Source organism: Hypanus sabinus, chromosome 6 (genome assembly GCF_030144855.1).
Source record: "Hypanus sabinus isolate sHypSab1 chromosome 6, sHypSab1.hap1, whole genome shotgun sequence".
Taxonomy (NCBI): Eukaryota; Metazoa; Chordata; class Chondrichthyes; order Myliobatiformes; family Dasyatidae; genus Hypanus; species Hypanus sabinus.
This window is the reverse complement of record NC_082711.1, coordinates 55,362,793-55,387,399: the sequence shown is the minus strand read 5'-3', so window position 1 is coordinate 55,387,399 and position 24,607 is coordinate 55,362,793. Positions and strand designations below refer to the sequence as shown.

Below are 24,607 nucleotides of genomic sequence, written 5' to 3'. Positions count from 1 at the left end.
ATGAGCTTTTGATTTATTCCCTTTTGTAGCCTCTAAGGCAGCAGCAGAATCTGAACAGATGATAACCCTGCATGGTAGAGAGTCTTCTATCCACCATAAGGCCCAGAGGATTGCTAATAATTCTGTTGCAAAGACAGAAACACCATCTGAAACCCAATGACCAATCTCAACTCCAAGTTGAGACACGTACATCCCAAATCCTGCCATACAGCTCTCTGGGTCCACCGAGCCATCAGTAAAAATCTTCAGATAAGATTCCTATTTATTATTTAAATATTCATTTATGATCAACGCTGTTGAAATTGCTCTGCTTCCTTGAAGCTGAAAAAGGAGGAATACGTCTACTACTGGTTCTGGCAAAAGCCAAAACTGAATGGGTGGCAAGCAAATTTGGTCAGCTATGTCTTCCTCAAATAGTTTCAATTTTACTACCCAGATATTAACCAAATCTAAAAATGGTTATCTTTTAATTTTACTTTGGCGCTCTGATGTCTCCAGCAAAAGACATTTTGATGGGCAGCTGTGATTGAAGCCATCTAGTTTTGCCCAATACTGCAGGCCCAACTTAACTCATCTTAAATTGTGAGGTGCTTCTCCCATCTCCACACATAATGGAGGGACTGACTTTGTTCTAAAAGCTCCACGTGAGAGTCTAGGTGCTTTGGACTGCACAGAGTCTAATTTTTCAAGCACTGCTGTAGCAGCGGAACCATAAGCAATACAACCATAATCAATAACTGATCTAATCATAGCTCGATATATTAAATACATAGTTTCCTGACAACTCCCCTGTCACATCCAGCAATACTTCTCATAACATTTAAAATTTTCTCACATTTTCCAATTGTTTTATCTATATGAACCCTCCAAGTAAGTCTTTCATCAAACCAGACACCTAAAAACTTGAATACCTTGACTTTTTTCTAATGGAGAATCATATAGACAAAATTCACAATCAGGAATCTTTCCTGTAAAGCCAAAAATCATATATTTGGACTTAGAAGCAGAAATCCTGAAACCCCGTTTGTTTGTCCAGTTTTCAACTTATCTTAAAGCCTTTTGTACCTGCTTTAATATACATTTGACACTTCTACCTCTTTGCCAGATTGCACCATCGTCTTCAAACAAAGATTTGCCAAATCCTGTCCCTACCTGATTAAAGATATTGTTTATCATGACATTGAAAAGAACTGGACTAATGATGCTTCCTTGAGGGGTACCATTACCTATTTTAACTGACTTGGAGCTTGTCCTGCCTAATTTTACTTGAATTGCCCTTTCCTTAAGACAATCTTTGATCCAAATAAACATTCCACCTCTAATTCCCGCATCATAGAGTTTAATTAATAAACCATCCTTCCATAAGTGAGTCATATGCTCTTTCAATATCTCACTTACCAATAATTCTCTATTTTGAAACACTTTTTTAATATCATGCTCTAAAAGGGCAACAGATTGAATTACTGGTCTTCCAGTTCTAAAACCATTTTGATAGGCAGCAAAATGCCCTTATCTTCTAAAAAGTATACAAGTATGTTGGTGACCCTTCATTCCATAGTTTTACAAAGCACTGACATTAAAGCTACAGGCCAATACGAACTAGGACTAGACACGTCTTTAACTGGCTTTAAGACTGGAACCACATGCTTCCATTCAACTGGTAATTTTCCTTCTTTCAACACTGAAATAAACAAAGCTAGCATTTCTAGTAATACAAATGCTTAAGCAATTCATAACACAGTCCATCCCTACCAGGAGAATTGTTTAAACCTGATTGGAGAGCTTCCTGCAATTCTTGAAGGAAGATAAACAAATTTATGGAGCAATTATCATCCAAACTCCTGTCCAATTTCCAACTTTTTTTTAAACATAATTTCATTTCTCAAATCACCTGGCTCTCCAGAACTGTGTAATGCTTGGAGCACCTGTACAAACATATCAGCCTTTTTGCAGATGATGGTACAATCTGGAAAAGAGGAAGAAATGTCAAGTAAATATTAAAGCATGTACAAAAGGCTTAAGATCAGCCTTTTCCTTGTTGGTTACAACAATGCTGGGTTGGATGGTTTTCTATATATCCCTGACATTCTGTAAATGTTAATCCATAGCTGCTTTATAGGTGTCTCAGGGCCCAGGGTTCCATAAAATCTTCTCCAACTATCTCTCTTTGCAGTTTTAATTACTCGCCTTGCTACTGCTCTTTCCTTTTTATACTCCATAACATTATCTAACACTGGGTACTTTAATTTCCTGTAAGCTCTATTTCTGTTTCTTACTGCTATATCACAATTTGTATTCCACCATGGAGCTAATGCTCGAGCCTAAGGAATAGTCAACTGAGCAACGTTATGTATTCTAGAACAGAGGGATTCATTCCAACCATCCATGGAGCCCTCCCTATCTGTCACTTCTATTATATCCACAGCTTTCTCCTGGTATTCATCCCAACAGGCCATTGAAAAATCATACCTAGCAGCCCTGTTCTCAACTTCTAACAAATTTCTACCAAATCTACATAATATAGGATAGTGATCACTTCCTAGTGTGTATCTATCCATAACATCTCATTTCCCAACCCTGGCTAAGCTTGAGTAAGGGATTGATAAGTCTAAGTGACTACAAATATTCTTTACAATATTAAATCTTGTAGGCCTTTCATCATTTAGTAATACCATGTTGTATTTATCTAGAAACTCCTCTACTACTGCTCCATTACTATCTTTACTTTTACTACACCATATAGGATTATGGGCATTGAGATCTCCAAGCCAGATTACTGGGGATTTTACCTTACTCATAATTTCATGAAAATCTGGTAACATCATATTACATGGATTATAAAAGTTAATCAAAGTTGTTTGACCACAAGAGCTCCAAATCTCTACAGCCACAATTTCAAGGTTAGATTTAATATCAAGTCTTCTAAACTGAAGTCCTGTCTTTATGAAAGTTGCAAACCCTCCACCATATTCACCCATCTATCAGCTCTCTATCTATCATATCCACAGATCACAAAATCTAAATGAGGCTTTACCCATATCTCCTGTGTACAGATCAAATCAGGCTTATCTTTAAAAGTTCCAACAAATCTTTTTAATTCTTGACCATTTGCAATTAAACTTCTTGCATTCCATTGTAATATTTAAAACATCCAAATACTAATTATCAGCCTCTTCATCCACATAAAGCTCATCCCTACTCTCTGACCCCAACAACTGGGAAATATTCAGTGATTATTTGTCTGTCATATACTCATGTAATTTTTCCAGTAAAACCTGTTTCATATTGAGGAATCACTCTGCAGCTCCAACAACTACTTTTATCATATCCAACCTCTTGTTTGTAGGCTTTAGCCCCGACCAGTACATCAACAATAAACACCAAAAAGGATTCCTTTGTCATCAACAACATTTCTGAAGGAGCCATAATTGGAGAATGGGGTATGTGCTGTCAGGCCTGGATTTGCCTGCCTGCCACTTTTACTTTTCACCTTACTACTTTTTGCTTCTACCCTCATTTTACACCCCTCTGTCTCTCTGCACTTGTTCCCATCCCCCTGCTACGTTAGTTTAACTTCTCCTGAACAGCAGTAGCAAACGCTCCCCGTAGGACATTGGTTCCAGTCCAGCCCAGGTGCAGACTGTCCTGTTTATACCGGTCGCACCTCCCCCAGAACTGGTTCCAATTCCCCAGAAATTTGAATCCCACACCCTTGCACCATTTTTCAAGCCACGTATTCATCTGAAATACGTGGCACTGGTAGTAATCCAGAGATTATTACCTTTGTGGTGCTACTTTTTAGTTTATCTCCTAACTCCCTAAATTCACCTTGTAGGACCTCATCCCGTTTTTTTACCTATATCGTTGGTACATATATGCACCACGATCACTGGCTGTTCACCCTCCCGCTCCAGAATGTCCTGTAGCCGCTCAGAGACATCCTTGACCCTTGCACCAGGGAGGCAACATACAATCCGGGAGTCTCGTTTGCGGCCACAGAAACTATCTATTCCCCTTACAATCGAATCCCCTATCACTACAGCTCTCCCACGCCTTTTCCTTCCCTCCTGTGCCACAGAGCCACCCATGGTACAATGAACTCGGCTGCTGCTGCCTTCCCCTGATGAGACATCTCTCCCAACAGTATCCAAAACAGTATATCTGTTTAGGAGGGAGATGACCTCAGGGGACTCCTGCACTACCTGCCTACTGCTACACTGTCTAGTGGCTACCCCTTCCCTTTCTACCTGTGTAGCCTTTACCTGCGGTGTGGCCAACTCACTGAACGTGCTATTCACAACTTTCTTAGCATCGCGGATGCTCCAGTATGAACCCAATCGCAGCTCCAGATGCTCAATGCGGTCTGCCAGAAGCTGCAGATGGACACACTTCCTGCACACATAGTCGTCAGGGACACTGGAAGTATCCCTGATTTCCCACATGCTGCAGGATGAACAAACCGCGGGGCCGATCTCAGCTGTCATGACCTACCCAATACCCAACCGAGAGTCACTCGAACAACTACCTCGTAGAGAAACATAGAACCGTCAAGCCAAATTATTTAAGTGTATTTATGTATTGGATTTTACTTTCAAACTATTCACATGAGGCTTTCAACAGCAATAAAATCTTCGCATTGGTATTCGTACCTTAAGTAGTTAGTCTTCTCTCGTCCTATCCAGGAAATGTACCAGATGCAAAATAGGAAAACTAGTAGAATAATGAAACATAATATATTTTGCATGGTTAATCTTTCAAATGTCTCAGAAAGAGATTCTAAACCCAAGTTTGCGCTGGTGATTTTCTAGACGCCAATAACACTTCGCTCGCGTTCCACGATAGTGATAGTTTGAAAACAAGGAAATTCACCGAGTGTATTTCAGCGAGTGGTTCCAGCCACATCCTACAAAGCCTTCAATTGTACGCGCGTACGGGTTGTTCATTCGAAAACCTTACATCGATTGTGTAAGCAGGTTACAATGTATTGCAAAGAGATTTGATCAATTAGCAAGCTTTAAGATTAGCACGCCCTGGATTTGCCTGCCTGCCACTTTTACTTTTCACCTTACTACTTTTTGCTTCTACCCTCATTTTACACCCCTCTGTCTCTCTGCACTTGTTCCCATCCCCCTGCCACATTAGTTTAAATCCTCCTGAACGGCAGTAGCAAACGCTCCCCCAGGACAACTACGGAATGGCAAATGGATTTTTATCTAAATAAGTGTGAGCTGATGCATTTTGGACAGTTAAATCATGGTAGAACCTTGACAGTAAATGGCAGGGCAGTGTCGAGTAGGAAAGAGAATCAAAGTGGCTGCACAAATAGACAAGACGGCTTTATTCCGTCAAGACAGCAAGCTTAAGAGTGGGGGACATTATGTTGCAGTTAGATCAGTCCTTGCTGAGGTTACGCGGAGTATTGTGAAAAGTTTTGGTCCATTCTTTTGGAGGAAGAACATTGTAAAGCTGGAGGGTACAGACGAGATTTCAGAATCAGAATCAGATTTAAGATCACCGGCATCTTCCGTGAAATTTCTTATCTTTGCGGCATCAGTACAATCAATGTATAATAATAAGGAGAATGTGAATTATAGTAAGTATATTAAATAGTTAAATAAGCTATGCAAAATAGAAATTAAACAGCATGTGGAGTTCATGGGTTCAATGTCCATTCAGAAATCGGATGCAGAGGGGAAGAAGCTGTTCTTGAGTCATTGGGTGTGTGCCTTCAGCTTTCTGTACCCCCTTCCTGATGTTGGCAAAGAGAACAAGGCGTAACCTAGGTGATGAAGGTCTTTAACGATGGGTGCTGCCTTTTTGCTGCCTTTAAGATGTCCTGGATACAACGGAGGCTAGAGACCATGATGGAGCTAACTACTTTACAACCCTCTGCAGCTTTTTTCAATCCTGTGCATTAGCCAGCACCCCACCCCACCCCTCCCCCATACCATATGAGATGTAGTCAGTTAGAATGCTCTCCATGATATATCTGTAGAGATTTATGACGAGGTTGCCTGGACCAGAGGACCAGAGTTACAGTGAGAGGTTGTCCATAATGGGTTTCTGTTCCTTGGAGTGTAAGGGAATGAGCAGTAGCCTTAGAAATGTTATGAAATTATGAGGGATATGGATAATTTTTATTGGGGTGCTACAGTGGCGTAGCAGTTAGTTCAACACTATTACTGCTTGGGTGTCAGAGTTCAGAGTTCAATTCTGACACCATAAGTAAGGAGCGATACATCCTCCTCTTGGAATGCATGGGTTTTCTCCAGCTGCTCTGGTTTTCTCCCACAATCTAAAGCCATAACAGTTAGTACGTTAATTGTCCTGTGATTTGGCTTGGGTTGAATTGGTGGTTGCTGGGTGACATAGCTTGAAGGACCTACTCCGCCTGTATCGTTAAATAAATAAATAAGGTGGATGGCCATAGATGTTGTCCCAGCATTGGGGAGTTCAAACTGTTGTGTTCATTAACAAGAGAGAGTGCAGAGCATACGAGAATGCCAGCAGCACACAGTCTTTTCAAATGAACTTTATTGATAATGCTACTTGTGCAGTATATGAACTTATCCCATGGCTAATCACGTGCATAGGATTAACCTAATAACTACCACAACACAAACCTAAAGAGCACAGGCATAAGAGAAGAGATCTGAAAGAGACCTGGGAGGTAACTTCTCCACATCTGTTCTAATTATTACCCGTTACCCGATACAAGAACAAATAGAACTACGGAGGGTAAAGCAACAGCTTTTTACTTAGTAGCTCACTACTAGAGAGAGCCCTCCTTGGGCACACACAGAGGCCTGTACCGGAGGTCTCTCTGCAGAGCACGGAGATACAGAGTTTTTATCCCAATTTTTCTCACGTACTCAGGAAACAATTTTTTTAGCTACCTCCATAATCACATGCCCAGCAACAGTGGTATTTCGAGGCAAAGACCACTTGATCACCTTAAAAGGCAGTCAAATTCAGACAGCCAGGACAATGTGCGCAATGAGATAATTCCTCATTTTTCTAACTGTAATTCTACATATTTGGAAACAAAATATATCGAACCTTTGTCTAATAATTTATGGAACTAGCTTACAAGACAAAGAGCACTATTTTAATTTTCGCAAAACCATATAGCAGGAAGTATGTGACAAGTAAGCATAACTCAGTTCACAAAACATAACATACAAACCCCATTTCCAGAAAAGTTGGGATATTTTCCAAAATGAAATAAAAACAAAAATCTGTGATATGTTAATTCATGTGAACCTTCATTTAACTGACAAAAGTAGAAAGAAAAGATTTTCAATGGTTTTACTGACCAACTTAATTGTATTTTCTCCTTTTCTGTCCTTTATCAAGGTCTTCATACTGATACTTCAACACTTCCCATGGCTTAGTTTTGTCTTCCTTGTCACATAAACTAATCCCTCTTCTACGTGCATTGTGTTCCCGAGTACTTTGTCTAGACTTATTGATTAATTCCTCGGCCGTTTTTCTCCATGTTGACATTAAAATTTTCCATTTTCCCCTGAATTTCATTTCTACATTGCCTCTTCTGCTTTAATGCATTTTTCCACATCCCAACTCCCCCCAATGGCCACATTCCACTTCCCAGTCTCTTATTTAATGAGGTAGATAATTTACGAAGATCATTCTGGTCCCAAGGATTCTCATTATAAATTTTGAACAAGTGTGTATCTGGTCCTGACTTATCAAGGACCCATTTTCCTTTGATCCATTAATTTCATGCTGTGTCTCTCTGCACCCACTTCAGGGTCCTGACCTTTGCATGGGGGATTATCCCTCTTAACAAATGGTCTAAGGCAGGGTGTCTGAGAAAGGCAAATTAGCATAAGCTTACTTCAAAATGTATTTATACTGGAGTGAATCCTCTAACTCTTCTTACACCAGGGCAAAAACTCAAGCCCACTCTTCTTATACCAGGGTGAATACTCAAGCCCACCATTCTTACCATAGTACTCAGGTAACCTTAATGGTTCTTCAGGAGTCCATCAGAGGATTAGCCATAGATGAAAGGGTCATCAAGATGGACAACTAATGGGAGAGATCCAGGTAAATCTTACCTTGTGGACCCAACCATTTCAGGTCATTGTCACCGAGCCGATCGCTAACACCGTCTCATGGGCCTGCCTCATTTTGGACTCCTGGCTGGCTCACCAAAATTGTTAAACCTTACTTCTTTCTTTCTTTCTCAATCCTTTTATTATTATTAATAATGTGGACAAAATGCAAATGATATATTAATAAAAAAATACAAACATACAAATTCCATTACAGATGAAAAAAATACATAAACAATAGTTACAGTATAAATGGGTTTACCAAGACATAAAGCATACAGTATATGTATGAACATGGTAAGTCTAGATATTTCCTAATATATGATATTAAAAAACAGAAAAAAGAAAAAATATATATTTAATGCAAAATTAACTAATCTACTAATCTAATGACTAATAAAGAAGAAAAAAGAAGTGAAAAAAAGAAGAAAAAAGAAGTGAAAAAAAGAAGAAAAAAGAAGAAACATTGGGAGAAAAAAAAGGGCTGTTTATAATATCTCACAAGAATAAATAATCATCAATGCCGTCACTTCCGGTCCTCTCAACGTAGATAAGCTAAAAGCTGGAAAGTCAAATGAACTGGGAACGGGGTCATATTACATCATATGAAAATATTGAATAAATGGTCTCCATATCTTTTCAAATTTAATAGAAGTATCAAAAACACCACTTCTAATTTTTTCTAAATTTAAACATAACATAGTTTGAGAGAACCAATTAAATACAGTGGGAGGGTTAATTTCCTTCCAATTCAACAATATAGATCTTCTAGCCATCAGAGTTAGAAATGCAATCATTCGACGGGCTGAAGAAGATAAATGCAGTGAGTCTAACATTGGTAAACCAAAAATTGCGGTAATAGGATGAGGTTGTAAATCAATATTCAAAACCGCAGAGATAATATCAAAAATATCTTTCCAATATTTTTTCAAAAGCGGACATGACCAAAACATATGAATTAGAGACGCGATTTCAGATTGACATCTATCACAAATAGGATTTATATAAGAGTAAAAATGAGCTAATTTATCCTTGGACATATGGGCCCTATGTACAACCTTAAATTGTATTAATGAATGTTTGGCACATATCGATGATGTATTAACTAATTGAAGAATTCTATCCCAATTCTCACTAGGAATAATAAGGTTAAGCTCTCTTTCCCAATCCTTTTATAAAGGGGCTCTGAACGTATCTTCATAATTATATTATAAAGTTTTGAAATAAGCTCTTTTTGAAAAGGGTCTAATTCAAACAAACTCTCCAAAATATCTGAAGGCACAAAATTTGGAAACGTAGGGAGTACAGAACTTAAAAAATGTCTAATCTGTAAATATCTAAAAAAATGAAATCTAGGGAAGTTATATTTGTTGGATAATTGCTCAAAAGACATAAAACAATTGTCCAAAAATAAATCAGAAAATCTTAGCAATCCCTTAGTTTTCCAAGCCGAATAAGCTTGATCTATAATGGAAGGGTGGAAAAGCAATTAAATACAATAGGACTATTTAAAATGAATTGAGTCAACGTGAAAAATTTCCGAAATTGAAACCATATACGTAAAGTATGTTTAACTATCGGGTTGTCAATTCGTTTTGGCAATTTAGAGAGAGCAAAAGGGAGAGAAGTCCCTGAAATAGAACCCAGAGCATAACCTGATACAGATTTAATTTCTAAACTCACCTAATGAGGGCCAAAAGATCCACCCCAATCTTTCAACCAACATAACAAATATCTAATATTAACTGCCCAATAATAAAATCTGAAATTAGGTAATGCTATCCCGCCTTCCTTCTTTGTCTTCTGTAAATATGTTTTACCTAACCTAGGATTTTTATTCTGCCATATATATAAGGAAATTTTTGAATCAACATTAGTAAAAAAAGATTTTGGAATAAAAATTGGTACCGCTTGAAAAATATATAAAAACTTAGGTAAAATAACCATCTTTTTTTTTTTTTTTTTTAATAATTTTTTATTGCATTTTTAAATGATTACAAAGTATGAAAAAAAAAACAATGTATATAACCCATACCCCCTCCCCTTAACCCCTCCCCCTATTAGAGATAAAGATAATGGTGACCACTTAGTAAACAAGCCTTTAATCTGATCAATTAAGGGTAAAAAATTAAACCTAAATAAATCTTTATGGTTTTTTGTGATTTTGATCCCTAAATAAACAAAAGAGTCATTAACTAATTTAAAAGGTAAATTTCCATATATTGGGATCTTACTTCTAATTATTACACATTTCCCGATGCAAGAACACACAGCACTACGGAGGATAAAGCAAAAGCTTTTTATTTAGTATCTCGCTACTAGAGAGAGCCCTCCTTGGGCACACACAGGGGCCTGTACCAGAGGTCTCTCTGTAAAGCACGGAGATACAGAGTTTTTATACCACTGTTTGTAACATATGCAGGAAACAATTTTTAGATACCCCCATAATCACATGCCCAGCAATAGTGGTATTTCAAGGGAAAGACCACTTGATCACCTTAAAAGACTGTCAAATTCATACAACTGGGGCAATGTTTTCTTCAGCAATTTGAATGAGGCAGGACTGCACAAACGCGTGAAGGTCATCCTGTGAGACAGTGGGAGAGTTTAAAAAGCGAGCAGATTGAGGGGGGAAGATCATTTCTTCAGCAGTTTGAACAGGGCACTACTGCGCAAATGCATGGAGGTCAGCCTGTGAGACAGTGGGAGAGTTTAAAAAGCGAGCAGATTGAGGGGGGAAGATCATTTCTTCAGCAGTTTGAACAGGGCACTACTGCGCAAATGCATGGAGGTCAGCCTGTGAGACAGTGGGAGAGTTTAAAATGCGAGCAGATTAACGGAGTGGGCATCAAAGGAGCAGGCGAGTGGGAGACAGAGTAGGAAGGCTTTGGCTCAAGAGGCTTCAGCGAGCAGAGACTGAGGACGAACTTGCTCCCAGTGAGTTAAGGCAGGGTAAGCTCCTTTAATTAATCTAATTAACTTAGAAGTAGGTAATGGAGGCAGCATTTAGGGAAGTCAGGTGCTCTGTTTGCAATATGTGGGAAGTCAAGGCAAGCACAATTGTCCGGGATGAATACACATGTAAAAGGTGCATCCAGCTCCTAACAAACCAAGTTAGGGAACTGGAGCTGCAAATGGATGAACTTTGGATCATTCATGAGGCAGAGGCAGATATAGACGGGGTTTCATGGAGATAGTCACCCCTAAAAGTCAGGAGACAGATAGCTGGTGACTGTCAGGAGAGGGAAGGGGAAGAGACAGGAAGAGCAGAGCTCACCTGTGGACATTCCTATCAATAATAAGTATACCGTTTTGGATACTGTTGTTGGGGATGACGTACCAGGGACAAGTTGCAGTGGTCGTGTCTCTGGCATTAAGACTGGACTCTCAGCTCAGAAGGGAAGGAGGGTAAAGAGGAGAGCAGCAGTGAGAGGGATTTCGATAGCTAGGGGGACAGATAATAGTTTCTGTGGGACAGATTGTGAATCCTGGATGGTCTGTTGCCTCTCTGGTGCCAGGGTCCATGATATCTTGGATTGACTTCTCCGTATTCTCAAAAGGGAAGGTGAGCAGCGAGATGTTGTGGTCCATGCAGGGACCGATGATGTGGATAGGAAGAAGGAGGAGGCCCTGCAAAGAGGGTTCAGGGAATTAGGTACAAAGTTCAAGGACAGGACCTTGAGGGTTGCAACCTCAGGTTTGCTACTGTCATGTACCCCATGACGGTTTAAATAACCAGCAGAAATAGAAAACATTTTGGAGTCCGGTATTGCTACTAACTAAGGGTATTATTAGTAACTGCGCAATACAGTAATATAAATTCAGATATATTAAACAGGTTAGCAATGATTATATATATAAGTGTGGAAATATATGAAAACCAAGCTTCTTCAAGCCTGGGGTGAATAGATTCAGTCTTACAATGATGAGTAAAGTTCAGTTCAGTTTGTGGTATGGAATTGAGTAGTGATGGAGAGAGAGAGAGATGTTTAATTCTTCAGTTGAGCTGATGCCGTTGATCTTCCCGTTGTCCTCCAAAATCCTTTAGAAGTCACCGACTGTGACCACAACAAAGGAGACCGTTTTTCCATGGTGGATTTATCAAATCAGGCAAGGGCTTGTCACACGCTTAACTCACCACCGGTCACTCCCTTTCACACTGCGAGAGCCACTGATCAATCCGCCTGATCGATCCTCCAAAACCCACCTTTTCTGTGGGCACAACAAAGCTCATTCAGTGTCCAAAACCATGTGTCTGTCGGTCTATCAGCTTTATCTCACCGTGCTAAACACCAGCTGCCCATCAAGCTGCTCCTCCCTTCTCTCTCTGTAAGAATACAGTGTCCTGGCAAGAAATGTAAACATACTTGCAGAGAAACCATAACACCATCTCCGAGCAGTCTTCACCTCTCTTTCTTAATAACAAAGTGTCTAGTGCTGAACAACAACTCCCTCTCTCTTTTCAAGAGCACAGTTCATATGGGTAATTCAGGAATCCGTCACACCCCCTTCCTTTTAGGAAAAAATTTTGACGAAGGCAAAATTTTTTAGTATAACTGTAGATTACAAAGTTTGAAATAATACAAGTATAATCATCAGATAACAGAGCAAAAATAACCTACCATCCAGATAAACTATCAGCTATAACGTTGTCAGTACCTTTCACATGTTTGATTTTTAAGTCATTTTCTTGCAATATCAGACTCCAGTTTAATAACCTTCCATTCTTATCCTTCATTTTAGTTAGAAATATCAATGGATTCTGATCCATATAAATCACAAGTGGTCTCTGGACAGGACAAACATAGACCTTAAAAAGTTGTAAAGGCAGAATAAGTGATAGCGACTCCTTTTCAACAGTGGAATAATTTTTCTGGTGCACATTAAATTTCTTTGAGAAATAAGCTACTGGATGTTCAATGTCATCCACATCCTTCTGTAACAGTACTGCCCCAGTAGCTTCACCGCTAGCATTTGTTGCTATAGAGAATGGTTAGGAAAAAATCCGTGCTTTGAGCACAGGATGATAACACAGTATGGTTTTCACATATCCAAATGCCTCCTGGCAAAGGTCATTGCATACAAATCTTTCACTCTTCCCTAGGAGTTTTGTTAGGTAAAGAGCGATATCTGCAAAGTTCTTAAAAAAACTTTCGGTAATACCCCACCATTCCTAAAAACCTTCTTAATGCTTTCTTGTCAGTCAGAAGCAGAACCTCAGCAACAGCTTGAACCTTGGCCTTTATAGGAGCCAGTTGACCCTGGCCTACTACATAACCCAGATATGTAACTGTGGCATGGCCAAACTCACTTTTAGTGAGGTTCTCAGTAAGATTGGCTTTGGACAGCCTTTCAAACAGTTTTTCTGTGGCTGCAATATGCTCTTCCCACATGTCATTCCAGACCACTAAATCATGAATATAAGCCCCTATGTTTTCTAAACCTCTAATCACAGAATTGATCATTCTTTGAAATGTTCCTGGAGCATTTTTCATCCCAAAGGGTAAAACATTATATTCATACAGCCCTGAAGGTGTGACAAAAGCTGAGATTTCTCTGGCCCTGTCAGTCAAAGGAACACACCAATATCCTTTTAGCAAGTCAATTTTTGTGAGGTACTTAGCCTTTCCCACCTTATCAATACAGTCATCCACTCTCGGAATAGGATAAACATCTGTCTTGGTTATTGCATTGATTTTCCTGTAGTCAGTACAGAATCTCATGCTACCGTTCGGTTTGGGCACGAGAACGCAGGGCGATGCCCAGTCTGAAGTAGATTGCCTAATTATACCAGTTGCTAGCATGTAGCCAATTTCCTTTTCTACCCCTTTACATTTCTCGAAGTTCATTCTGTAAGGATGCTGTTTAATGGGCTAGACTGAATTTATAATGACATCATGCACTGCAACTGTGCACCCTCTCAGAATGTCAGCAAATAAGTCCTTATGCTTTCTAGTTAGTTCTTGCAATTGTTCCCTCTGTATAGGCTCTAAATGACAGACTTTATCAGTGAGGTCTTTCAAAATAGTGGAATTCTCAAGTCTTGTTGATTCAGTTTGTCAAAATTATCTTGGCACCTCATTATTGAATTCCACAGCCCCATTTGTTTTAGTAACAGTACTTATTGGTACCATCTCAGAGTCATAATAAGGCTTCAGCATGTTTATCTGTACTAATTGGGCTGCCTTCCCTCTGTCGGGAGTTTCAATAACATAATTCAGCGAATCAATTTTCTTAATTATGCGGTATGGTTCATGAAATTGTACTTGGAGGGGTTTGGTCAGAAGGGGGAACAGAATCAGTACTTTATTTCCAACCTTGAACACCTGCTCCCTCGCTCTCTTACCAAACCAATGTTTCATTCTAATTTGGGAGTTTTGCAGATTCTTCTTGGCAAGGTCACAAGCCTTGTTAAGTCTATCCCGGAATTTCAAAATGTAATCTAACACACTGACACATACTTTTGGATTAGACAATTGCTCTCTGAGCAAGGTCAAAGGTCCTTTGGGCCTATGGTGGAAAATGAGTTTGAATGGACTAAACCCCAGGGATTCTTGAATAGTGTCTCTCACGGCACAAAGTAATAAATGTATCCCTTCATCCCAGTCCCTGTCATTCTCATAACAGTAGGTTTTAATCATGGTCTTTAAAGTGGAATGAAACCGCTCCAAAGCCCCTTGAGACTCTGGGTGGTAAGGAGATGACACTATTTGTTTAGCCCCCAGCTCAAAAACTATGTTCTGGAATGTTCTTGAGGTAAAATTACTACCCTGGTCAGATTGAATTTCTTGAGGTAAACCTACCAGTGCGAAAAACTTGCTGAGTGCCTTTACCACAGTCTTGGCCTGGGTGTTTCTGAAAGACACGGCTTCAGGGACCCTAGATGCAGCACACATAATTGTTAACAAGTACTGATGACCAGCTGCAGTCTTTGGAAATGGGCCTACACAATTAACTATGACCCTAGAAAATGGTTCACCAAAAGAAGGTATTGGCTGAAGTGGTGCTTTGGGATGGCTTGATTAGGTTTGCCCACCACCTGGCATGTATGACACCCTCTACAGTAATTGACAATATATTTCCTCATGTTAGGCCAATAAAATTCCCTCGTAATCCTGGGCACTGTTTTCTTTACTCTGAAATGTCCACATAAAGGCATCTTATGGGCCAAGTTTAAAACTTCAGCCCTGTAAACTTTATGAACCACTACCTGATATGAATAGCCCAATCCTCACTTGCAGGCACAGTGGCTGGTCTCCACTTCCTCATTAATCCCTGTCTTTAAGGTAATATCCCATCAACTCGTTCTGAATTTCATCCTCAGAGAGAGCTCTCTCTTTTAAAGCCACAATTTCAGGATCTTTATTTTGTTCTCCTGTAAATTCCTTCCTTGATAAGGACAAGTCTTTCTGATCCTCCTTACTCTCCTTAGCCTTACTACCCTCTAAGTCCTGTTGGTATAGGGACAGTAAGAAAGTCTTGGATAAATCAACATTAGCATCTGCAGCCTTTTTCGATATGCTTCTAGTTACTGCGCAGGCGGGATACACATCAGCATCTAAGGGTGGGTCCTCAGCAGCAGCAGGCTTACACGTTAGCTGATTTGCTGGGTAAACATCTCCACCTGCAAGGTCATTACCGAGCAAGGCATCAACATTGTCTAGCAGTAGTTCAAATTGTACCCCTATTGTGACTGGTCTGCATACCAAGTCGCCATTTCAAAATAATCTTATGCAAGGGCACAGCCTCAGTCCCCTTTCCAATACCTTTGATAATATTCACTTCACCAGTCTCCGTCTCAGCACCAAATTCCAAAACACTCTTTAATATCAGTGACTGAAAAGCTCAGTATATCTCCAGATTCTCATTGGAACTAGAGTTGATCCCTCTGTCACAGACACAAACCCATTTGAAATAAAACTCTTGAGTCTCTTTTGAGCTCAGTCAGACCCCTCCTTCTTCAGTGGTGTTTTAACCATCTGAACGCAAGCATTTGGGGTTTTCTCTTTCTCTTTTCCTTTTTCCCTTTTTCATAACAAAACAATTGGATGCCACATGACCAGGCTTCCCACAAAAGCAACTCTTAAAACTGGGATGTTTTCTTTTTGACTGCTTCCCTTCTTTCTTACTTTTATCACTACTTTCATCCTTACTTTTACTCTCTGGTTTAGCCGGTGGATTATCTCTATTACCCTTCTGGTAACTCCTGGTGGGAAAAAAAACCTAACCTTTTGAGTTAAGGCATACTCATCTGCTAATCTAGCAGATGCTGACAGTGTCACTGCCTCTCTCTCATCCAAGTACAGCTGAGACACAGTTTTTAAACTCTTCAACTAACATCAACTCTTTTAATTTGTCAATATCCTAATCCACCTCTTCCAAAGCATACTAACGACAAAGTACACATGTTTCTCATGGGCAAACTCCACATACATTTGGTTCAAAGGCTTCATCAAATCTTGAAACCTTTGTCTATATGCCTCTGGAAGCAACTCATAAGCTTTAAGTATAGCACCTTTCACTACATCATAATTATTTACGTCTGCCACAGACAATGCCAAATACACTCGTTGGGCCTTCCCCTTAAGTACACTTTGTAACAGAACAGCCCACTGAACTCCCAGCCAGTTCTGATTTATGGCCACTTTTTCAAAATGTAGGAAGTACCTATCGATTTCAGTTTTCTCAAATGGAGGTATCATCCTAATTTCTCAACTAACACTAAACCTCTCCCCATGGTCTGCCACATGATCCTCACGTTGCCATTTCTCCCTCTCAAACACTCTGTTCTTTCTGCTTCTTCTGTCCATTTGTCTGCTTCTTCAGCCTCTAATTTAAGTCTCTCTAACTTCATCTGTTCCAGTTGTACCTGGACCTCCCCTTTCCTTATAGGAAACCCCTTTAACACCTCCTTATCAAAGTTCTTTGCAGAGCCATAATATTCAGCTATTTTCCTTTGAATTTTTGCCTTTGTCACACCCTTCTTGACCTCTGTGAGTTTCAATTCCTCCACAACTACCTTCAACTCCTCCTTTCTAGCTCTTTTCAAAGCCACAGAGTCTGGCCTTGCCAGAAGATCCCTAACATCAATTTCTGCTGTATTTCCACATAACCAAATCAAAAGGGATTGTCCCCAATCAATTCAAAAAACCCAAGAAATTTGTTCATATCCCAAACGCAGGCTCCAATTTTGTCACGTACCCTGTGATGGATTAAAGAACCAGAGAAATAGAAAACACTTTGGAGTTCGGTATTGCTACCAACTAAGGGTATTTATTAGTAACTATGCAATACAGTAATATAAATTCAGATATATTAAACAGGTTAGCAATGTTTTTTTTATATATGTGTGTGTGTAAATATATGAAAACCAAGCTTCTTCAAGCCTAGGGGTGAATAGATCCAGTCTTACACTGATGAGTAAAGTTCAGTTCAATTCGTGGTATGGAATTGAGTAGTGATGGAGACAGAGAGAGATGTTTACTTCTTCAGATGAGCTGATGCCATTGATCTTCCCGTTATCCTCCATAATCCTTTAGAAGTCACCTACTGTGACCACAACAAAGGGGACCGTTCTTCCATGGTGAAATTATCAACACAGATGAGGGTTGGCACACAAATAACTTCCCACCAGTCACACCCTTTCACACCGCGAGAGCCATCGATCAATCTACCTGCTCAATCCTCCAAAACCCACCTTTTCTGTGGGCACAACAAAGCTCATTCAGTTTCCAAAACCATGTGTCTGTAGGTCTATCAGCTTTGTCTCACCGTGCTGAACACCAGCTATCCATCAAACAGCTCCTCCCTTCTATCTAAGAATACTGAAGCTGACAGTGTTCTTGCAAAAAGTGTAAACGTGCTTGTAGAGGAAGAATAACACCATCTCCGAGTAGTCTTCACCTGTCTCTCTCTCTTACTAACAAGGTGTCTGGTGTTGAACAACAATTCCCTCTCTCTCTTCAAAAGCACAGTTCATAGAGGTAATTCAGGACCCCGTCACACAACCCATGCCACTTGCTAGTGAAGCTGGAAGTAAGAAGATAATGCAGCTAAATATGTGGCTAAGGAGTTGGTACAGGAGGGAGGGCATCATGTCTGTGGACAATTGGGCCTTGTTCCAGGGAAGGTGGGACCTGTTCCGACAGGACGGCTTGCACCTGAACTAGAGGGGGACTAATATCCTTGCAGGAAAGTTTGCTAGTGCTGCTCCAGGTGGTTTCAACCAGATTTGCAGGGGGAGGGGAACCAGAGGGTTAGAGCAGAAAGTAAGGTGGAGAAGGATAAAGGCCATGTGAGAACTGCAAGTATAGTGCCAGGAGTAAATCCAGATCTAACATATAAAGAGGCTTTGAGGAAAGAGAAGCAAAATAAAGGGTGTAAAGGTAGTATGGTAGAAGGGCTAAAGTTTGTGTACTTCAATGTAAGAAGCATCAGGAACAAAGGTGATGAACTGGGAGCTTGGATAGATAAATGGAATTATGATGTAGTGGCCATTAGAGAGACTTGGCTGGCACCAGGGCAGGAATGGTTTCTCAATATTCCTGGATTTCAGTGCTTTAAAAGGGATAGAGAGGGGGATAAAGGGGAGGAGGGATGGCATTACTGGTCATGAATACTATTACAGCTACAGTAAGGGTGGGTAATGTAGCAGGATCCTCTTTTGAGTCAGTATGGGTGTAAGTCAGGAACAGGAAGGGAGCAGTTACTCTATTGGGAGTATTCTATAGGCCTCCTGATAGCAGCAGTGATACTAAGGATCAGATTGGGAAGCGGATTTTAGAAAGGTGCAAAAATAACAATGTTATAATCATGGGTGATTTAAACTTCCCTAATATTGATTGGCACCTGATTAGTTCCAATGGTTTAGATGGGGCAGAGTTTGTTATGTATGTCCAGGGCAGATTTCTGTCACAGTATGTTGACATGCCATATTAGGTCTTGTATAAGGTAATGAACCAGGTCAGGTCACAGATCTCTCAGTGGGTGAGCATCTGAGGGACAGACCCCACCGCTCTCTGGCCTTTAGCATTATCATGGAAAAGGATAGAATCAGAGAGGACAGGAAATTTTTAAATTGGAGAAGGGCAAATTATGAGGCTATAAGGCCAGAACTTGGGTGTGATTTGGGATGACGTTTTTGCAGGGAAATGTACTATGGACATGTGGTCAATGTCTAGGGATCTCTTGCAGGATGTTAGGGATGAATTTGTCCTGGAGAGGAAGGTAAGGAATGGTAGAGTGAAGGAACCATGGGTGACAAGTGAGGTAGTACCGGAGGATTGGAGGGAGGTGAGTGTTGTCCCTTTGTACAAAAAAGGTCGTAGGGATAGTCCGGGTAATTATAGACCAGTGAGCCTTACGTCTGTGGTGGAAAAGCTGTTGGAAAAGATTCTTAGAGATAGAATTGACGGACATTTAGAGAATCATGGTCTGATCAAGGACAGTCAGCATGGCTTTGTGAAGGGCAGATCATGTCTAACAAGCCTGATAGAGTTCTTTGAGGAGGTGGCCAGGCATATAGATGAGGGTAGTGCAGTGGATGTGATTTTATATGGATTTTAGTAAGGCATGAGATTAAGGGAGCTAGGGATTTACTCTATGGAGAGAAGGAAGAGGAGAGGAGGCATGATAGAGGTATACAAGATATTAAGAAGAATAGACAGAGTGGACAACCAGTGCTTCTTCCCCAGGGTACCACTGCTTAATCCAAGAGGACATGGCTTTAAAGTAAGCAGAGGAAATTTCAAGGGGGATATTAGAGGACGGTTTTTTACTCAGAGAGTGGTTGGTGCGTGGAATGCACTGCCTGAGTCAGTGGTGGAGGCAGAAACACTAGTGAAGTTTAAGAGACTACTAGACAGGTATATGTAGCAATTTAAGAGGGAGGATTATATGGGAGGCATGGTTTAAGAGTCGGCACAACATTGTAGGCCGATTGGCCTGTACTGTGCTGTACTATTCTATGTTCTATGTGCACAATGAGATAATTCCTCATTTCCCTAACTGTAGTTCTGCATATTTGGAAACAAAATATATCGAACCTTTGACTAACAAATTATGGAACTAGCTTACGAGACAAAGAGTGCTATTTTATTTCTTGTAAAGCCATATAGCAGGAAGTATGTGACAAATAAGCAGAACTCAATGCACAAAACATAGCATAGTTGTTAGTCTAAAAGCCGAACAAGCAATTTATTCAGAACCGAACAGAATAGAACAATCAGAAGTCTGCAGTTATTTCCAAAACTTCAAAAATCATTTCTCAACCCTTTAATGCTTTAACATCTCACATCAAGGTTAGTGAGCTACTAGGGGAGGTGGATGAAGCAGGTACATTAGCAACATTTAAGAGGCATTTGGTTAGGTACATGGAGAGTATTGGCTTAGAGTATTATGCACCAGACATGGGTAACTGGGATGAGCAGGATGGATGCTGCAGAACAGTTGAGATAAAGGGCCTGATTCTTTGCTATATTAATCTATGACTATAATTCAGGTGCACTTCCCTGGGGACATGGTTTAACTTATCGATGACTGATGGGAAGAGGAACAGACTTGTGAGTGATTGGAAGGCTTGAGAAATAATTCACTCATGCAATCTGTTTTTGTTTGGCTTAATGTGTGGCAACACTGCCAACAAAAGGAAGGTAAACTCAAGTGGAGTGGCCATTATAAGAGTGTGCCATAGAACACTACAATACAGTACAGGCCTTTCAGCCCTCCATGTTGTGCTGACCCATATAATCCTTAAAAAAAAAGTACTAAACCCACATTACCCCATAACCTTCCATTTTTCTTCCATCCATGTGCCAGTGAGGTTTATGAGGCTTTACAAGGAGGCAAAGGTGATGAACAGGAATGAACATAAAATATAGAACATAGAACGGTACAGCAAAACATTACTGTGGACTGGTTCCATTGTACTTTTTCCAAAAGTTCCTGCATCACAAACACCATTTTGTCTTAACAGTTTTCCAAAGCTTTTAAAAAAATTTTCTTCTCAATTTCCAAGAAGTCTTTTCCTTGTTCTGATATCCAGTTTGTGTTACCATCTCCTTTTGTTACAATCTCCTCCTGCAGACTGAAAAATTTGGAATGTGCACCCATACCTGCCCTCTCCTGTTGCTTTCCCCCTCCATGGCTTCTGAATAAATTTGATCATTCTGGTTTTCAGTCATTCTTGGAATTAGGGTATGTTGTCCAAAGTAAAATTTAATATCAGAGCACACACGTCACCATATATAATCCTGAGAATTTATTTTCTGTGGCATACTTAGCACATCTATACAACAGTAACTGTAAGCTATAAACATCAGGAACTGTGAACTGTAAACAAACTGTGGAAATACAGATATAAATTAATAGCAATAAACAACAAGCTTGAAATAACAATATAACAGAGTCCAGAAATGAGTGTAGTTATCCTTTTGTTCAAGAGCCTGATGGTTGGGGGGTAGTAACTGTTCTTGAACTTGGTGGTGCGAGTCCTGAGATACCTGAATCTTCGACCTGAAGCCAGCAGCAAGAGAAGAGCATGACATGGGTGGTGAAGATCTTTGAAGATGAACACTGCTTTTCTCCGGCAATGTGTTATGTAGATGAGCTCAGTAGTTGGGAGGGTTTTACCCATGATGTACAGAGCTGAACCAATTACATTTTGTAAGATTTTCTACTCAATGGCATTGGTGTTCCCCTACCAGGCCATAATGCAGCCAGTCAGTACACTTTCTGCCACAGACCTATAGCAGTTTTCCAAGGTTTTTGATGACATGTCAAACCTCTGCAGATTTAAGTAGAGGCGCTGTTGTACAAAGGGTAGTACAACCCAGTAAATTGTGAACTGGTGATAATAGAGAAACTTGTTACTTCAATAGTCCATGTGATACACCCAGTGAATTCCTTCTTGAGCAGTCCTGTCAGAGCTGAGAAATTAGACCCATAATCACTTTGGGCCTTCAGCAAAAAATTAACTTTTGAAATCCCTTCAAAGTAAGATTCAGATCACCTGTGATAGAAGAAATTAACATCAGAAGACCTGAATAGGTGTCAGTCATAGTGAGTAAGTATTTAAAACATCACAGCTATGGCCAGGGTCCAACATGACCAATCCACCATACTGGGCTGGGCCAGTCCCCCATCTAATATAGACAACTGGTTTCTCTGGGAATCTCTCCTCTTCACTTGTTGCTATGAAGTTATTTCTGTGATTGAGTGAGATGCAACAACTTTCCATCCCTCTACACAGGATTTCCAGTGACTGGAGCCATCCGTAAACTAGATGTGATGTTTGCTTCAGGCAGCTGTGTTCTGGAATGCCCCATGTAACAGGGAGGAGGCACTGGATAAGGAGCTCGATAGACTCTATACACCTATCCACGGACCTGTGACTTGCTGACTCCCTCTGGACTTTGCTTCTTTTGCAATGTACCACTTCTACTTTACAAGAGAGGTTTAAGATGCCCTCCCCATTCTGAGAGCAGAATCCTCTGAGGGCATCCACATCACAATGGTGAGGTTGGGTCTCATAGTAACTTCGCTTCCCTCTGTTACAGCTTCTGTCCTCATTATGCTTAGAATGTTCTGAACAGTGGCAGCAAACAGAGGAATGTGTTTATTTAACCGGTGATAATCAACTGTCATTCTCCATCTGGCAATTAATCTTTTCATTGGCCAAACAGGACAGTATACTTTGTGATTGAATGTCTGTTCTTTCCTTGTTTTAATAATCCTTTTATCATATCGAGGACCACCGAGTGTCTTCCAACCATCTCATATTCCTTCACGTAGACCACTGCACTAGATGGCAGTATCATAAGAGACTCCTAACCTCGCTACCACCACTAAAACAATCATCTTAAAGATGCCAAATGTGAATACGATAGAAGTGGCTGGCGAAAACCTGAAAATGGAACTGGACACAGGGTCTGCTTTGTCTATAATTTCAGAGACTATCTTCAACAGTCTGTTTTCCAAGCTACCTTTAGAGAAGAACCCAGTGATGCTAAAGATCTACACAGCTAAAAAAGTGTCTCCCAAAGGCAAAGAGAAAGTGAATATGACATATGGAGACCAAACAATGCAGTTATGGCTTTATGTGTTGAAAAGTGGATAGGAGCACTTTCCAGACATAAGTGGTTTAGAAAAATCCAACTGGACTGGCACACAATCAAAGCTCTCAATGTGTCATCAACCGGCAACTGCAGCCCAAATGGTAACACTAACCAGAGACTGTCACAGCTGCTGAATGTTCATGAGAAGGGTATTGGTAAACTCACAGGGATGAAGGCCAGAATTGGAATGACTGAAGTAGCAGCACAAAGATTCCATAAAGTGTGTCCAGTGCCTTACGCAATGTGTCCTAAAGTGGATACTGAACTTCAGAGCTTGGAAGTGTCTGTAATTCTCTCCAAGTGATTGGGCTATGTCGATTGTCCCAGTGATCAAGGAAATGACAGCCAGATCTATTTACATATGTAGGGATTTCAAAGTGAGCATGAACCCTAGTACTATGTACTGTGCAATATCCCCTGCCACAAATAAAAGATATTTTTGCATCCTTGGCAGGCAGGGAGAGGTCTTAAAAATTGACTTGTCACAAGCCTATCTGCAAATGGAGATTGAGAAGTCACACAGGAAGTTCCTCACAATCAACACTCACAACCGACTGTTCAAGTATAATCATCTTTTCTTTAGCATCACATCAGCAATTTGACAAAGAGTAATGGAACAAGTGCTCCAAGATATCCCAGGAACACAACGTTACTTTGCTGACAATATTGTGACTGGCAAGAATGATAAAGAGCACCTCCTTAACCTTGATAAAATGCTTATCAGACAGAGTGAGTATAGTCTGCGCACAAAGAAAGAGAAAAGTGAGAATGAGTTCTCATATTGTTGACATGTCATGGGCAAAGATGGCTTACATAAGTCACAGGAGAAGACTGAAGTAGCACTTCAGGCATAATGACTGGCACTATGCCACAACTCAGGTCATACTTGGACCTTATAAACTACATCACCATGCAGGGATGGCTCCCTTATGGTCATCATATCTTTCCAAAGTTCTCAATGAGACAAGACCAACCGTCAGTATGTCAAAGGACACTGATGTGTGGATCTTGTGTTCTGGTTCCCTCAAAACTGCTTGCCAGACTGTTAGAGAATCTGTGTGAAGGACACCTGGGTACAGTCAAGATTAAGAGTCTCGCCCAGTATTACATGTGGTGGCCGGGAATAGACAGAAAATTTGAAGACCTGACGAAAAGCTGTTTGGGATTCCAAAAAGGTCAAAGTGGACACTTACTGGCAGCACTAACCCCGTGAGAGTGGCCATCATCACCATGGCAAAGAGTGCTTTTTTTACTTTGCAGGGCCATTCATGGACTCCATGTTTCTGATTGCTGCATCTGGTCATTGAGAGGCTGGAGGTCATACCAATGAGGTCAACCACCTCAGAAAAGACTGATTCCACTCTGAGGACTATCTTCTCCAAAAATGGGTTATGTGAACAAATCGTGAGTGACAAC

The 24,607-nt window shown here is 40.4% G+C and overlaps 1 protein-coding gene across 1 annotated transcript in view; it reads right to left on the bottom strand.

Annotated features, from left to right (window-relative positions):
• Positions 1 to 13,927, bottom strand: part of LOC132395151 (alpha-2,8-sialyltransferase 8F-like) — an 87,990-nt gene extending 74,063 nt beyond the window's left edge. Inside the window, exons 1-2 of the mRNA XM_059971450.1 lie at positions 13,712 to 13,927; positions 12,701 to 12,867 (exon numbers count right to left, since the gene is read on the bottom strand). Coding sequence (XP_059827433.1) covers positions 12,701 to 12,867; positions 13,712 to 13,927 — 383 coding nt within the window. The remainder of the gene's footprint in view (positions 1 to 12,700; positions 12,868 to 13,711) is intronic.
• Between the last annotated feature and the right edge of the window lie 10,680 nt (positions 13,928 to 24,607).